The sequence below is a fragment of the Salvelinus fontinalis genome, chromosome 3 (assembly GCF_029448725.1).
Source record: "Salvelinus fontinalis isolate EN_2023a chromosome 3, ASM2944872v1, whole genome shotgun sequence".
NCBI classification, from domain to species: Eukaryota; Metazoa; Chordata; class Actinopteri; order Salmoniformes; family Salmonidae; genus Salvelinus; species Salvelinus fontinalis.
In genome coordinates, this window is record NC_074667.1 from 59,913,395 (window position 1) to 59,929,610 (window position 16,216).

Sequence of the window (16,216 nt, forward strand, 5' to 3'; positions counted from 1 at the left end):
CATCTTCTTATCTACCTCTCCCGTTCTCAACCCTTTATCCCTCATCTTCTTATCTTTCTCTCCCGTTCTCAGTCCTTTATCCCTCATCTTCTTATCTTTCTCTCCCGTTCTCAGTCCTTTATCCCTCATCTTCTTATCTTTCTCTCCCGTTCTCAGTCCTTTATCCCTCATCTTCTTCTCTTTCTCTCCCGTTCTCAATCCTTTATCCCTCATCTTCTTATCTTTCTCTCCCGTTCTCAGTCCTTTATCCCTCATCTTCTTCTCTTTCTCTCCCGTTCTCATCCTTTATCCCTCATCTTCTTCTCTTTCTCTCCCGTTCTCAGTCCTTTATCCCTCATCTTCTTATCTTTCTCTCCCGTTCTCAGTCCTTTATCCCTCATCTTCTTCTCTCTCTCTCCCGTTCTCAGTCCTTTATCCCTCATCTTCTTATCTTTCTCTCCCGTTCTCAGTCCTTTATCCCTCATCTTCTTATCTTTCTCTCCCGTTCTCAATCCTTTATCCCTCATCTTCTTCTCTTTCTCTCCCGTTCTCAGTCCTTTATCCCTCATCTTCTTATCTTTCTCTCCCGTTCTCAGTCCTTTATCCCTCATCTTCTTCTCTTTCTCTCCCGTTCTCAGTCCTTTATCCCTCATCTTCTTCTCTTTCTCTCCCGTTCTCATCCTTTATCCCTCATCTTCTTCTCTTTCTCTCCCGTTCTCAGTCCTTTATCCCTCATCTTCTTATCTTTCTCTCCCGTTCTCAGTCCTTTATCCCTCATCTTCTTCTCTCTCTCTCCCGTTCTCAGTCCTTTATCCCTCATCTTCTTATCTTTCTCTCCCGTTCTCAGTCCTTTATCCCTCATCTTCTTCTCTTTCTCTCCCGTTCTGTCCTTTATCCCTCATCTTCTTATCTTTCTCTCCCGTTCTCAGTCCTTTATCCCTCATCTTCTTATCTTTCTCTCCCGTTCTCATCCTTTATCCCTCATCTTCTTATCTCTCTCTCCCGTTCTCAGTCCTTTATCCCTCATCTTCTTATCTTTCTCTCCCGTTCTCAGTCCTTTATCCCTCATCTTCTTATCTTTCTCTCCCGTTCTCATCCTTTATCCCTCATCTTCTTATCTCTCTCTCCCGTTCTCAGTCCTTTATCCCTCATCTTCTTATCTTTCTCTCCCGTTCTCATCCTTTATCCCTCATCTTCTTCTCTCTCTCTCCTGCAGGTTGTTTTCTCAGAGGGTGTTGAAGAGGAAAAGAAAGCCTGTGTTTGACATCTCCAGGAACGTGTTGGAACTCATCTACGGACAGACACTGGCCTGGTATGAACTCTAACCCTGGCCCTGCACCTAGCCTCTACCCTGCACCTAGCCTCTACCCTGCACCTAGCCTCAACCCTGCACCTAGCCTCAACCCTGCACCTAGCCTCAACCCTGCACCTAGCCTCAACCCTGCACCTAGCCTCAACCCTGCACCTAGCCTCAACCCTGCACCTAGCCTCAACCCTGCACCTAGTCTCAACCCTGCACCTAGCCTCAACCCTGCACCTAGCCTCAACCTTGCACCTAGCCTCAACCCTGCACCTAGCCTCTACCCTGCACCTAGCCTCAACCCTGCACCTAGCCTCAACCCTGCACCCTGTATGGGCTGATGTTGTATCTGTGTTGTGGAGGTTGTAGTGATGTTGTATCTGTGTTGTGGAGGTTGTAGTGATGTTGTATCTGTGTTGTGGAGGTTGTAGTGATGTTGTATCTGTGTTGTGGAGGTTGTAGTGATGTTGTATCTGTGTTGTGGAGGTTGTAGTGATGTTGTATCTGTGTTGTGGAGGTTGTAGTGATGTTGTATCTGTGTTGTGGAGGTTGTAGTGATGTTGTATCTGTGTTGTGGAGGTTGTAGTGATGTTGTATCTGTGTTGTGGAGGTTGTAGTGATGTTGTGTCTGTGTTGTGGAGGTTGTAGTGATGTTGTGTCTGTGTTGTGGAGGTTGTAGTGATGTTGTGTCTGTGTTGTGGAGGTTGTAGTGATGTTGTGGAGGTTGTAGTGATGTTGTGTCTGTGTTGTGGAGGTTGTAGTGATGTTGTATCTGTGTTGTGGAGGTTGTAGTGATGTTGTATCTGTGTTGTGGAGGTTGTAGTGATGTTGTATCTGTGTTGTGGAGGTTGTAGTGTCTGTGTTGTGAAGGTTGTAGTGATGTTGTATCTGTGTTGTGGAGGTTGTATTTGTGTTGTGGAGGTTGTAGTGATGTTGTGTCTGTGTTGTGGAGGTTGTAGTGATGTTGTGTCTGTGTTGTGGAGGTTGTAGTGATGTTGTGTCTGTGTTGTGGAGGTTGTGGTGATGTTGTGTCTGTGTTGTGGAGGTTGTGGTGATGTTGTATCTGTGTTGTGGAGGTTGTAGTGATGTTGTATCTGTGTTGTGGAGGTTGTAGTGATGTTGTATCTGTGTTGTGGAGGTTGTAGTGATGTTGTGGAGGTTGTAGTGATGTTGTGTCTGTGTTGTGGAGGTTGTAGTGATGTTGTGTCTGTGTTGTGGAGGTTGTAGTGATGTTGTGTCTGTGTTGTGGAGGTTGTAGTGATGTTGTGGAGGTTGTAGTGATGTTGTGTCTGTGTTGTGGAGGTTGTAGTGATGTTGTGTCTGTGTTGTGGAGGTTGTAGTGATGTTGTGTCTGTGTTGTGGAGGTTGTAGTGATGTTGTGTCTGTGTTGTGGAGGTTGTAGTGATGTTGTGGAGGTTGTAGTGATGTTGTGTCTGTTGTGGAGGTTGTAGTGATGTTGTATCTGTGTTGTGGAGGTTGTAGTGATGTTGTGTCTGTGTTGTGGAGGTTGTAGTGATGTTGTGTCTGTGTTGTGGAGGTTGTAGTGATGTTGTGGAGGTTGTAGTGATGTTGTGTCTGTTGTGGAGGTTGTAGTGATGTTGTATCTGTGTTGTGGAGGTTGTAGTGATGTTGTATCTGTGTTGTGGAGGTTGTAGTGTCTGTGTTGTGAAGGTTGTAGTGATGTTGTATCTGTGTTGTGGAGGTTGTATCTGTGTTGTGGAGGTTGTAGTGATGTTGTGTCTGTGTTGTGGAGGTTGTAGTGATGTTGTATCTGTGTTGTGGAGGTTGTAGTGATGTTGTATCTGTGTTGTGGAGGTTGTAGTGATGTTGTGGAGGTTGTAGTGGTGTTGTATCTGTGTTGTGGAGGTCGTAGTGGTGTTGTATCTGTGTTGTGGAGGTTGTAGTGGTGTTGTATCTGTGTTGTGGAGGTTGTAGTGATGTTGAATCTGTGTTGTGGAGGTTGTAGTGATGTTGTATCTGTGTTGTGGAGGTTGTAGTGATGTTGTGGAGGTTGTAGTGATGTTGTATCTGTGTTGTGGAGGTTGTAGTGATGTTGTGTCTGTGTTGTGGAGGTTGTAGTGATGTTGTGTCTGTGTTGTGGAGGTTGTAGTGATGTTGTGTCTGTGTTGTGGAGGTTGTAGTGATGTTGTGTCTGTGTTGTGGAGGTTGTGGTGATGTTGTGTCTGTGTTGTGGAGGTTGTAGTGATGTTGTGTCTGTGTTGTGGAGGTTGTAGTGATGTTGTGTCTGTGTTGTGGAGGTTGTAGTGATGTTGTGTCTGTGTTGTGGAGGTTGTAGTGATGTTGTATCTGTGTTGTGGAGGTTGTAGTGATGTTGTATCTGTGTTGTGGAGGTTGTAGTGATGTTGTATCTGTGTTGTGGAGGTTGTAGTGATGTTGTATCTGTGTTGTGGAGGTTGTAGTGATGTTGAGTCTGTGTTGTGGAGGTTGTAGTGATGTTGAGTCTGTGTTGTGGAGGTTGTAGTGATGTTGTGTCTGTGTTGTGGAGGTTGTGGTGATGTTGTGTCTGTGTTGTGGAGGTTGTAGTGATGTTGTGTCTGTGTTGTGGAGGTTGTAGTGATGTTGTGTCTGTGTTGTGGAGGTTGTAGTGATGTTGTGTCTGTGTTGTGGAGGTTGTAGTGATGTTGTATCTGTGTTGTGGAGGTTGTAGTGATGTTGTATCTGTGTTGTGGAGGTTGTAGTGATGTTGTATCTGTGTTGTGGAGGTTGTAGTGATGTTGTATCTGTGTTGTGGAGGTTGTAGTGATGTTGAGTCTGTGTTGTGGAGGTTGTAGTGATGTTGAGTCTGTGTTGTGGAGGTTGTAGTGATGTTGTATCTGTGTTGTGGAGGTTGTAGTGATGTTGTATATGTGTTGTGGAGGTTGTAGTGATGTTGTGTCCGTGTTGTGGAGGTTGTAGTGATGTTGTATCTGTGTTGTGGAGGTTGTAGTGATGTTGTGTCCGTGTTGTGGAGGTTGTAGTGATGTTGTATCTGTGTTGTGGAGGTTGTAGTGATGTTGTATCCGTGGTGTTTAGGTTGGGGGTGTTGTTCACTCCTCTGCTTCCTGCTGTACAGATCATCAAACTGCTGCTTCTCTTCTACATGAAGCAGGTACGTCTGTTCTGATCACTATGATCATACTGCTAACTGCACTATGTACACTAATTACTATCCAACTACAACTGAATGTCAACTGACATTTAACCTTGTCTTGACTCACAAACTGTTCTCTGACCGTATCCTGACAGTACTCTCTCTCTCTCTGTGTGTGTGTGTGTGTGTGTGTGTGTGTGTGTGTGTGTGTGTGTGTGTGTGTGTGTGTGTGTGTGTGTGTGTGTGTGTGTGTGTGTGTGTGTCCACCAGACTAGTGTGATGATGAACTGCCAGTCCCCTAGGAAGCCCTATAGAGCCAGTCAGATGAGCACCATCTTCATCACTCTCCTCTGCTGCCCTTCCTTCCTGGGGGCTGCTGTTTGTGTCAGCTACACCATGTGGAGGTAAGGAGAGATGGATGTCACTAACACACACACTGAAGATGTTGAACACACACTAGCAAATTCAAACACACACATACCTGCAATATACATTACTCACATAGATAACATAGTATATCAATCTCTCTCCCTCCCCTCCTCTCCCTCCCCTCCCCTCCTCTCCCTCCTCTCCCTCCTCTCCCTCCCCTCCTCTCCCTCCCCTCCTCTCCCTCCCCTCCCCTCCTCTCCCTCCTCTCCCTCCCCTCCTCTCCCTCCCCTCCTCTCCCTCCCCTCCCCTCCTCTCCCTCCCCTCCTCTCCACTCCCTCCTCTCCACTCCCTCCTCTCCACTCCCTCCTCTCCCTCCCCTCCTCTCCACTCCCTCCTCTCCACTCCCTCCTCTCCCCCCCCTCCTCTCCCTCCCCTCCTCTCCACTCCCTCCTCTCCCTCCCCTCCTCTCCCTCCAGTATCCGTCCGTCTGAGTCATGCGGGCCGTTCCGTAGCCTGTCCACTATGTTCCAGTCAGGGAAGCTGTGGGTGAAGGAGTTGGAGACACACAACCCTAACCTGGCCTGGTTAGCCTGGGCTCACAGCTACATAGTGGAGAACCCTCTGTTTCTGTTCCTGGCTGCTGGGATCTTCCTGTGAGTCACACACACACACATGCGCGCACACACACACACACACACACACACACACACACACACACACACACACACAGAGAGAGACCGGTGTACAGACACAGACAGGTACACACACACACACACACACACACACACACAGAGAGAGAGACCGGTGTACAGACACAGACAGGTAAACACACAGACACACACACACACACACACACAGACACACACAGACAGACAGACAGACAGACAGACAGACAGACAGACAGACAGACAGACACACACACAGACAGACACACACAGAGAGAGACCGGTGTACAGACACAGACAGGTAAACACACAGACACACACACACACACACACACACACACACACACACACACACAGACACACACAGACAGACAGACAGACTAGCCTGGGCTCACAGCTACATGGTGGAGAACCCTCTGTTCCTGGTATCTTCCTGTAAGCAGGATGATAGTTTGAGGGATTTGACACAAACTAAGTTCCTTCAGGTTGCTTTGATCATTTCCTGTCAGTGTCTCTGTAAAGGAGAATGTTGTTGTGTGTTTTCATACTGTCTCTCTGTGTCTCTCAGGATAGTGATTTACTTCAACACCCAGGTGGTGGATGGACAGAGGAAGATTATCAGTCTGCTGCAGGAGCAAATAGAAAACGTAACGTCAACTCTCTTATACAATACTAATGTGACTTAACCCTTTATAACAGTGTGACGTAACCCTTTATAACAGTGTGACGTAACCCTTTATAACAGTGTGACGTAACCCTTTATAACAGTGTGACGTAACCCTTTATAACAGTGTGACTTAACCCTTTATAACAGTGTGACTTAACCCGTTATAACAGTGTGACGTAACCCTTTATAACAGTGTGACTTAACCCTTTATAACAGTGTTATACAGATAGAAAACGTAACGTCAACTCTCTTATACAATACTAATGTGACTTAACCCTTTATAACAGTGTGACTTAACCCTTTATAACAACGTTTTCTATCTGGATAACACTATGTCGCAACCCTCTTATACAATACTAATGTGACTTAACCCTTTATAACAGTGTGACTTAACCCTTTATAACAACGTTTTCTATCTGGATAACACTATGATAACTACTCACTAACTGTAAGTCTCTCTGGATCAGAGTGTCTGCTAAATGACTCACTAACTGTAAGTCTCTCTGGATCAGAGCGTCTGCTAAATGACTCACTAACTGTAAGTCTCTCTGGATCAGAGCGTCTGCTAAATGACTCACTAACTGTAAGTCTCTCTGGATCAGAGCGTCTGCTAAATGACTCACTAACTGTAAGTCTCTCTGGATCAGAGCGTCTGCTAAATGACTCACTAACTGTAAATCTCTCTGGATCAGAGTGTCTGCTAAATGACTCACTAACTGTAAGTGACTCTGGATCAGAGCGTCTGCTAAATGACTCACTAACTGTAAGTCTCTCTGGATCAGAGCGTCTGCTAAATGACTCACTAACTGTAAGTCTCTCTGGATCAGAGCGTCTGCTAAATGACTCACTAACTGTAAGTCTCTCTGGATCAGAGCGTCTGCTAAATGACTCACTAACTGTAAGTCTCTCTGGATCAGAGCGTCTGCTAAATGACTCACTAACTAAGTCGCTCTAGATCAGAGCGTCTGCTAAATGACTCACTAACTGTAAGTGACTCTGGATCAGAGCGTCTGCTAAATGACTCACTAACTGTAAGTCTCTCTGGAACAGAGAGTCTGCTAAATGACTCACTAACTGTAAGTCTCTCTGGATCAGAGTGTCTGCTAAATGACTCACTAACTGTAAGTGACTCTGGATCAGAGCGTCTGCTAAATGACTCACTAACTGTGAGTCTCTCTGGATCAGAGCGTCTGCTAAATGACTCACTAACTGTAAGTCTCTCTGGATCAGAGCGTCTGCTAAATGACTCACTAACTGTAAGTCTCTCTGGATCAGAGCGTCTGCTAAATGACTCACTAACTGTAAGTCTCTCTGGATCAGAGCGTCTGCTAAATGACTCACTAACTGTAAGTCTCTCTGGATCAGAGCGTCTGCTGAATGACTAAAATGTCAATGTAGAAAATGTACTTTCAACAGTGTTCTAACACTGTGTATAATGTGTTAATGGAGTGTTCTAACACTGTGTTTAATGTGTTAATGGTGTATTCTAACACTGTTAATGGAGTGTTCTAACACTGTGTATAATGTGTTAATGGAGTGTTCTAACACTGTATAATGTGTTAATGGAGTGTTCTAACACTGTGTATAATGTGTTAATGGAGTGTTCTAACACTGTGTTTAATGTGTTAATGGTGTATTCTAACACTGTTAATGGAGTGTTCTAACACTGTGTTAATGGTGTGTTCTAACACTGTGTATAATGTGTTAATGGAGTGTTCTAACACTGTGTATAATGTGTTAATGGACCTTTAACGAGTCACCAACCCGGATCCGGGATCACCCCCCACTCCCCCCCCACTGAGTAGCATAGCTAGCATAGCGTCACAAGTAAATTGTAGCATCTAAATATCATTAAATCACAAGTCCAAGACACCAGATGAAAGATACAGATCTTGTGAATAAAGCCACCATTTCAGATTTTTAAAATGTTTTACAGGGAAGACACTATGTAAATCTATTAGCTAACCACGTTAGCATAAGACACAATTTTTTTACTCCAACAGTTTTTTCCTGCGTCAGTAGCTATCACTAATTCGACTAAATAAAAATATATATAGCCACTAACCAAGAAACAACTTCATAAGATGACAGTCTGATAACATATTTATGGTATAGCATAGTTTTTTTTTGAAAAATGTGCATTTTTCAGGTATAAATCACAGTTCTACATTGCAGCTGCAATCTGAAATAGTGCCGACGCAGCCAGAACAATTACAGAGACCAACGTCATATAACTAATTACTTATCTTAAAACATTTCAGAAAAATACACAGCGTACAGATATTGAAAGCCCAACATCTGGTGAATCCAAACAATATTTCAGATTTATTAAATGTTTTATAGCGAAAACAAAATGTAGCGCTAAATTAGCATAGCCACGCCAGCCAGAACCAGCTGGGCGCCCCCGACCAGTTCACATGCACGACAGATATATGAAATAACATCGTAAATTGGGTCTTACTATTGCTGATCTTTAATCAGAATGTTGATCAAGGTGTCCTTAGTCCTGATGAGTCGTTCAATCCATTCATAATGGCAACTTTCCCTCTTCATTTAGCATATGTACTGGTCGACTGGCCAAAGTAAAAAAAGTCACAGAACGGAACACGGCAAAACTCCCGAAAAAATTCAAATAATCTGATTAAACTATATTGAAAAAACATACATTAAGATGATATGGTCACATGTATCAAACAAACTTCGAGACGGAGATAGTTTTCATCCGTAACGGCAGCAAAACAGTAGACAATCGCACCTCCAAATAGCGCGAGTCAGAGAACCGGAAGTTGTCGGTCACGCCAAAGAAATAGGTCTTATTTCACGTCAGTACAAGATAAACAAAAAATTTCTCCTCTGACGTCCTCTTGACACCCAGAGGAAGACGAATGAAGTGTGTTTCGGGTCATAGGTGGCGTGACCATATATAGGCAGAGCGTTGAAGCGAGCATACACATCTTGCATTCTTCTTCTTGGTCAGGGAAAGTGCTGTCAAATGACTTCTGTTTCACTCAGAGACAAAATTGAAACGGTTTTAGAAACTATAGATTGTTTTCTATCCAATGGTATTAATTCTATGCATATAGTAAGAGCAATAATTGAATAAGAGGCAGTTTAATCTGTAGAGGAAATTATGCTAATGCAAAAACAGCACCCCCTATAGTGGCAAGAAGTTAATGGAGTGTTCTAACACTGTGTATAATGTGTTAATGGAGTGTTCTAACACTGTGTATAATGTGTTAATGGTGTGTTCTAACACTGTGTATAATGTGTTAATGGGGTGTTCTAACACTGTGTATAATGTGTTAATGGGGTATTCTAACACTGTGTATAATGTGTTAATGGAGTGTTCTAACACTGTGTATAATGTGTTAATGGAGTGTTCTAACACTGTGTTAATGGAGTGTTCTAACACTGTGTATAATGTGTTAATGGAGTGTTCTATCACTGTGTATAATGTGTTAATGGAGTGTTCTAACACTGTGTATAATGGAGTGTTCTAACACTGTGTATAATGTGTTAATGGAGTGTTCTAACACTGTGTATAAGGTGTTAATGGTGTTTTCTAACACTGTTAATGGAGTGTTCTAACACTGTGTTAATGGAGTGTTCTAACACTGTGTATAATGTGTTAATGGAGTGTTCTAACACTGTGTATAATGTGTTAATGGAGTATTCTAACACTGTGTATAATGGAGTGTTCTAACACTGTGTTAATGGAGTGTTCTAACACTGTGTATAATGTGTTAATGGAGTGTTCTAACACTGTGTATAATGTGTTAATGGAGTGTTCTAACACTGTGTTAATGGAGTGTTCTAACACTGTGTTAATGGAGTGTTCTAACACTGTGTGTAATGGAGTGTTCTAACACTGTGTATAATGTGTTAATGGACTTTTCCAACACTGTATAATGTGTTAATGGGGTGTTCTAACACTGTGTATAATGTGTTAATGGAGTGTTCTAACACTGTGTTAATGGAGTGTTCTAACACTGTGTATAATGTGTTCATGGGGTGTTCTAACACTGTGTATAATGTGTTCATGGGGTGTTCTAACACTGTGTATAATGTGTTAATGGAGTGTTCTAACACTGTATAATGTGTTAATGGAGTGTTCTAACACTGTGTATAATGTGTTAATGGAGTGTTCTAACACTGTGTATAAAGTGTTAATGGTGTATTCTAACACTGTATAATGGAGTGTTCTAACACTGTGTATAATGGAGTGTTCTAACACTGTGTATAATGTGTTAATGGAGTGTTCTATCACACTGTATAATGTGTTAATGGAGTGTTCTAACACTGTATAATGTGTTAATGGAGTGTTCTAACACTGTGTATAAAGTGTTAATGGTGTATTCTAACACTGTGTATAATGGAGTGTTCTAACACTGTGTATAATGGAGTGTTCTAACACTGTGTTAATGGAGTGTTCTAACACTGTGTATAATGTGTTAATGGAGTGTTCTATCACTGTGTATAATGTGTTAATGGAGTGTTCTAACACTGTATAATGTGTTAATGGAGTGTTCTAACACTGTATAATGTGTTAATGGAGTGTTCTAACACTGTGTATAAAGTGTTAATGGTGTATTCTAACACTGTGTATAATGGAGTGTTCTAACACTGTGTTAATGGAGTGTTCTAACACTGTGTATAATGTGTTAATGGAGTGTTCTATCACTGTGTATAATGGAGTGTTCTAACACTGTGTATAATGTGTTAATGGAGTGTTCTATCACTGTGTATAATGTGTTATTGGTGTGTTCTAACACTGTGTATACTGTTTTAATGGAGTGTTCTAACACTGTGTATAATGTGTTAATGGAGTGTTCTAACACTGTGTATAATGTGTTAATGGAGTGTTCTAACACTGTGTATAATGTGTTAATGGTGTGTTCTAACACTGTGTATAATGTGTTAATGGGGTGTTCTAACACTGTGTATAATGTGTTAATGGAGTGTTCTAACACTGTATAATGTGTTAATGGAGTGTTCTAACACTGTGTATAATGTGTTAATGGAGTGTTCTAACACTGTATAATGTGTTAATGGAGTGTTCTAACACTGTGTATAATGTGTTAATGGAGTGTTCTAACACTGTGTATAAAGTGTTAATGGTGTATTCTAACACTGTGTATAATGGAGTGTTCTAACACTGTGTTAATGGAGTGTTCTATCACTGTGTATAATGTGTTAATGGAGTGTTCTATCACTGTGTATAATGGAGTGTTCTAACACTGTGTATAATGTGTTAATGGAGTGTTCTATCACTGTGTATAATGTGTTAATGGAGTGTTCTAACACTGTGTATAATGGAGTGTTCTAACACTGTGTATAATGTGTTAATGGAGTGTTCTATCACTGTGTATAATGTGTTAATGGTGTGTTCTATCACTGTGTATAATGTGTTAATGGAGTGTTCTAACACTGTATAATGTGTTAATGGAGTGTTCTAACACTGTGTATAATGTGTTAATGGAGTGTTCTAACACTGTGTATAAAGTGTTAATGGTGTATTCTAACACTGTGTATAATGGAGTGTTCTAACACTGTGTTAATGGAGTGTTCTATCACTGTGTATAATGTGTTAATGGAGTGTTCTATCACTGTGTATAATGGAGTGTTCTAACACTGTGTATAATGTGTTAATGGAGTGTTCTATCACTGTGTATAATGTGTTAATGGAGTGTTCTAACACTGTGTATAATGGAGTGTTCTAACACTGTGTATAATGTGTTAATGGAGTGTTCTATCACTGTGTATAATGTGTTAATGGAGTGTTCTATCACTGTGTATAATGGAGTGTTCTAACACTGTGTATAATGTGTTAATGGAGTGTTCTATCACTGTGTATAATGTGTTATTGGTGTGTTCTAACACTGTGTATAATGTGTTAATGGAGTGTTCTAACACTGTGTATAATGTGTTAATGGAGTGTTCTATCACTGTGTATAAGGTGTTAATGGTGTATTCTAACACTGTTAATGGAGTGTTCTAACACTGTGTTAATGGAGTGTTCTAACACTGTGTATAATGTGTTAATGGAGTGTTCTAACACTGTGTATAATGGAGTGTTCTAACACTGTGTATAATGTGTTAATGGAGTGTTCTAACACTGTGTATAAGGTGTTAATGGTGTATTCTAACACTGTTAATGGAGTGTTCTAACACTGTGTTAATGGAGTGTTCTAACACTGTGTATAATGTGTTAATGGAGTGTTCTAACACTGTGTATAATGTGTTAATGGAGTATTCTAACACTGTGTATAATGGAGTGTTCTAACACTGTGTTAATGGAGTGTTCTAACACTGTGTATAATGTGTTAATGGAGTGTTCTAACACTGTGTATAATGTGTTAATGGAGTGTTCTAACACTGTGTTAATGGAGTGTTCTAACACTGTGTTAATGGAGTGTTCTAACACTGTGTGTAATGGAGTGTTCTAACACTGTGTGTAATGGAGTGTTCTAACACTGTGTATAATGTGTTAATGGAGTGTTCTAACACTGTGTATAATGTGTTAATGGAGTGTTCTAACACTGTGTTAATGGAGTGTTCTAACACTGTGTATAATGGAGTGTTCTAACACTGTGTATAATGTGTTAATGGAGTGTTCTATCACTGTGTATAATGTGTTAATGGAGTGTTCTAACACTGTGTATAATGTGTTAATGGAGTGTTCTATCACTGTGTATAATGGAGTGTTCTAACACTGTGTATAATGTGTTAATGTATTGTTCTATCACTGTGTATAATGTGTTATTGGTGTGTTCTAACACTGTGTATACTGTTTTAATGGAGTGTTCTAACACTGTGTATAATGTGTTAATGGGGTGTTCTAACACTGTGTATAATGTGTTAATGGGGTGTTCTAACACTGTGTATAATGTGTTAATGGGGTGTTCTAACACTGTGTATAATGTGTTAATGGAGTGTTCTAACACTGTGTATAATGTGTTAATGGAGTGTTCTAACACTGTGTATAATGTGTTAATGGTGTGTTCTAACACTGTGTATAATGTGTTAATGGGGTGTTCTAACACTGTGTATAATGTGTTAATGGAGTGTTCTAACACTGTATAATGTGTTAATGGAGTGTTCTAACACTGTGTATAATGTGTTAATGGAGTGTTCTAACACTGTGTATAATGTGTTAATGGAGTGTTCTAACACTGTGTGTAATGGAGTGTTCTAACACTGTGTATAATGTGTTAATGGAGTGTTCTAACACTGTGTATAATGTGTTAATGGAGTGTTCTAACACTGTGTTAATGGAGTGTTCTAACACTGTGTATAATGGAGTGTTCTAACACTGTGTATAATGTGTTAATGGGGTGTTCTAACACTGTGTATAATGTGTTAATGGGGTGTTCTAACACTGTGTATAATGTGTTAATGGGGTGTTCTAACACTGTGTATAATGTGTTAATGGAGTGTTCTAACACTGTGTATAATGTGTTAATGGAGTGTTCTAACACTGTGTATAATGTGTTAATGGTGTGTTCTAACACTGTGTATAATGTGTTAATGGGGTGTTCTAACACTGTGTATAATGTGTTAATGGAGTGTTCTAACACTGTATAATGTGTTAATGGAGTGTTCTAACACTGTGTATAATGTGTTAATGGAGTGTTCTAACACTGTATAATGTGTTAATGGAGTGTTCTAACACTGTGTATAATGTGTTAATGGAGTGTTCTAACACTGTGTATAAAGTGTTAATGGTGTATTCTAACACTGTGTATAATGGAGTGTTCTAACACTGTGTTAATGGAGTGTTCTATCACTGTGTATAATGTGTTAATGGAGTGTTCTATCACTGTGTATAATGGAGTGTTCTAACACTGTGTATAATGTGTTAATGGAGTGTTCTATCACTGTGTATAATGTGTTAATGGAGTGTTCTAACACTGTGTATAATGGAGTGTTCTAACACTGTGTATAATGTGTTAATGGAGTGTTCTATCACTGTGTATAATGTGTTAATGGAGTGTTCTATCACTGTGTATAATGTGTTAATGGAGTGTTCTAACACTGTATAATGTGTTAATGGAGTGTTCTATCACTGTGTATAATGTGTTAATGGAGTGTTCTAACACTGTGTATAATGGAGTGTTCTAACACTGTGTATAATGTGTTAATGGAGTGTTCTAACACTGTGTATAAGGTGTTAATGGTGTATTCTAACACTGTTAATGGAGTGTTCTAACACTGTGTTAATGGAGTGTTCTAACACTGTGTATAATGTGTTAATGGAGTGTTCTAACACTGTGTATAATGTGTTAATGGAGTATTCTAACACTGTGTATAATGGAGTGTTCTAACACTGTGTTAATGGAGTGTTCTAACACTGTGTATAATGTGTTAATGGAGTGTTCTAACACTGTGTATAATGTGTTAATGGAGTGTTCTAACACAGTGTTAATGGAGTGTTCTAACACTGTGTGTAATGGAGTGTTCTAACACTGTGTGTAATGGAGTGTTCTAACACTGTGTATAATGTGTTAATGGACTTTTCCAACACTGTATAATGTGTTAATGGAGTGTTCTAACACTGTGTATAATGTGTTAATGGAGTGTTCTAACACTGTGTTAATGGAGTGTTCTAACACTGTGTATAATGAAGTGTTCTAACACTGTGTATAATGTGTTAATGGAGTGTTCTATCACTGTGTATAATGTGTTAATGGAGTGTTCTAACACTGTGTATAAGGTGTTAATGGCCAGCTACATGGTTGTTCCCTGCTGACCTGTGTCATTGTGTCTCTAGGAGGGGGAGGATAAGAAGTTCCTGATCACTCGTCTCCAGGCCATCCACCAGCAGAAACGACCCCTCTCCCCTCGCAGACTCACCAGTCAGGCCAGTCAGGTGTGTGTGTATGAGAGAGAGAGAGAGTTTGTGTATGGTAGAGTATGTGTATGAAGGAGGGAGTGTGTGTGTGTGTGTGTGTGGCTGCATGCATTCTTTTGTTCCCAATTTCTCCTGGCTCACATTTCTGACCATTTTCTCCTGTCCTCTTCCCAGGATTCCAACAGCTAGCATTCCAACTACTGAAACAGCATTCTCTCCTTTCTCCGTGGAGGGAATATCTCAGTAAATCTCTGAATATCCTTTGGAAAATGTTCTGAATGGACCAACCTGGATGTAACTCTCCTCTCCTGCCTCTGGGGAAGAGTTGTTAAGGAATTCTTCAACTGGAGAACTATTCTCTGAGGATGTCGTCTTTCCCAGGAAGCTGAGTTGGGACTGGGACGAGAAAGGAATTTACTTCTTTACAATAACAAATCCCACATACGCCAAAATATGATTCTGATAGGATCCACACTCTTTCCCAGGAATCTGGTCCTTATAAGGATTGGGAATAGGATTGGGAATGGGACAAAGCAGGTTTTCCCTCTTCCAATAACAGGCTACACCTCATAGGGAAAGACCACTGTCTTTATAGGATCTTACTATGGCCAAGCCATAGGCTACACCTTACTGTAACTAGGCTACACCTTACTGTAACTAGGCTACACCTTACTGTAACTAGGCTACACCTTACTGTAACTAGGCTACATAGGAAAATACCACTGAGTTTATATGAACTTACTATGGCCAAGCCATAAGCTCCACCTTACTGTTTATTCTTCATATAATATGACAGGACATGCCACTGTCACAAAACAATGGTTTATCGAAGCTCAATACTTTCAGCCAAGGATCTTTGTCCTTTTTTAAAAGTTGGATTGGAACCCCTGGTCATGAGAGGATGTAGGGGTGAAGAGGTGAGGAAACGAGACTGGGATACGGTCTGCTTGTAGGGACACAGAACGGAATGCGTTTTTTACAAACAACATTTTTTCCCCTCACAACTTTGAATAGGGAACATATCAAATGCCAAGAAGCTGCCAACATTGCACAAAGGATTACAACAGTGTACATTGTTAAGCAGGGTGAATTCTGTGAAATATAGGAATTGTATTTTTTAATTGTAAATAGTATGTTTGTTTTTTTAATTACTTTAATGTTTTTATTGTATAAACTGGTATTTTGTCAACAGCCCTTTCATACCAACTGTGAACAAATAGGTTATTTCTTTCCGTTTCTGATATAAAATGTTTTTGATATGTTTTTATGTTAATTGGTGGTCAGTCTCTGCTTC

At 40.6% G+C, this 16,216-nt stretch overlaps 1 protein-coding gene and 1 long non-coding RNA gene across 2 annotated transcripts in view; both read left to right on the top strand.

Annotated features, from left to right (window-relative positions):
- Positions 1-15,111, top strand: part of LOC129851571 (transmembrane channel-like protein 6) — a 68,317-nt gene extending 53,206 nt beyond the window's left edge. Inside the window, exons 16-22 of the mRNA XM_055918181.1 lie at positions 1,196-1,291; positions 4,313-4,388; positions 4,641-4,774; positions 5,216-5,392; positions 5,973-6,051; positions 14,842-14,940; positions 15,097-15,111. Of these exons, the coding sequence (XP_055774156.1) occupies positions 1,196-1,291; positions 4,313-4,388; positions 4,641-4,774; positions 5,216-5,392; positions 5,973-6,051; positions 14,842-14,940; positions 15,097-15,111 (676 nt within the window). The remainder of the gene's footprint in view (positions 1-1,195; positions 1,292-4,312; positions 4,389-4,640; positions 4,775-5,215; positions 5,393-5,972; positions 6,052-14,841; positions 14,941-15,096) is intronic.
- Positions 2,196-3,113, top strand: LOC129851241 (uncharacterized). Its single transcript, XR_008758945.1, has 3 exons — positions 2,196-2,417; positions 2,724-2,816; positions 3,002-3,113. It is a non-coding gene; the product is annotated as an uncharacterized LOC129851241 (long non-coding RNA).
- Positions 15,112-16,216: the final 1,105 nt, after the last annotated feature.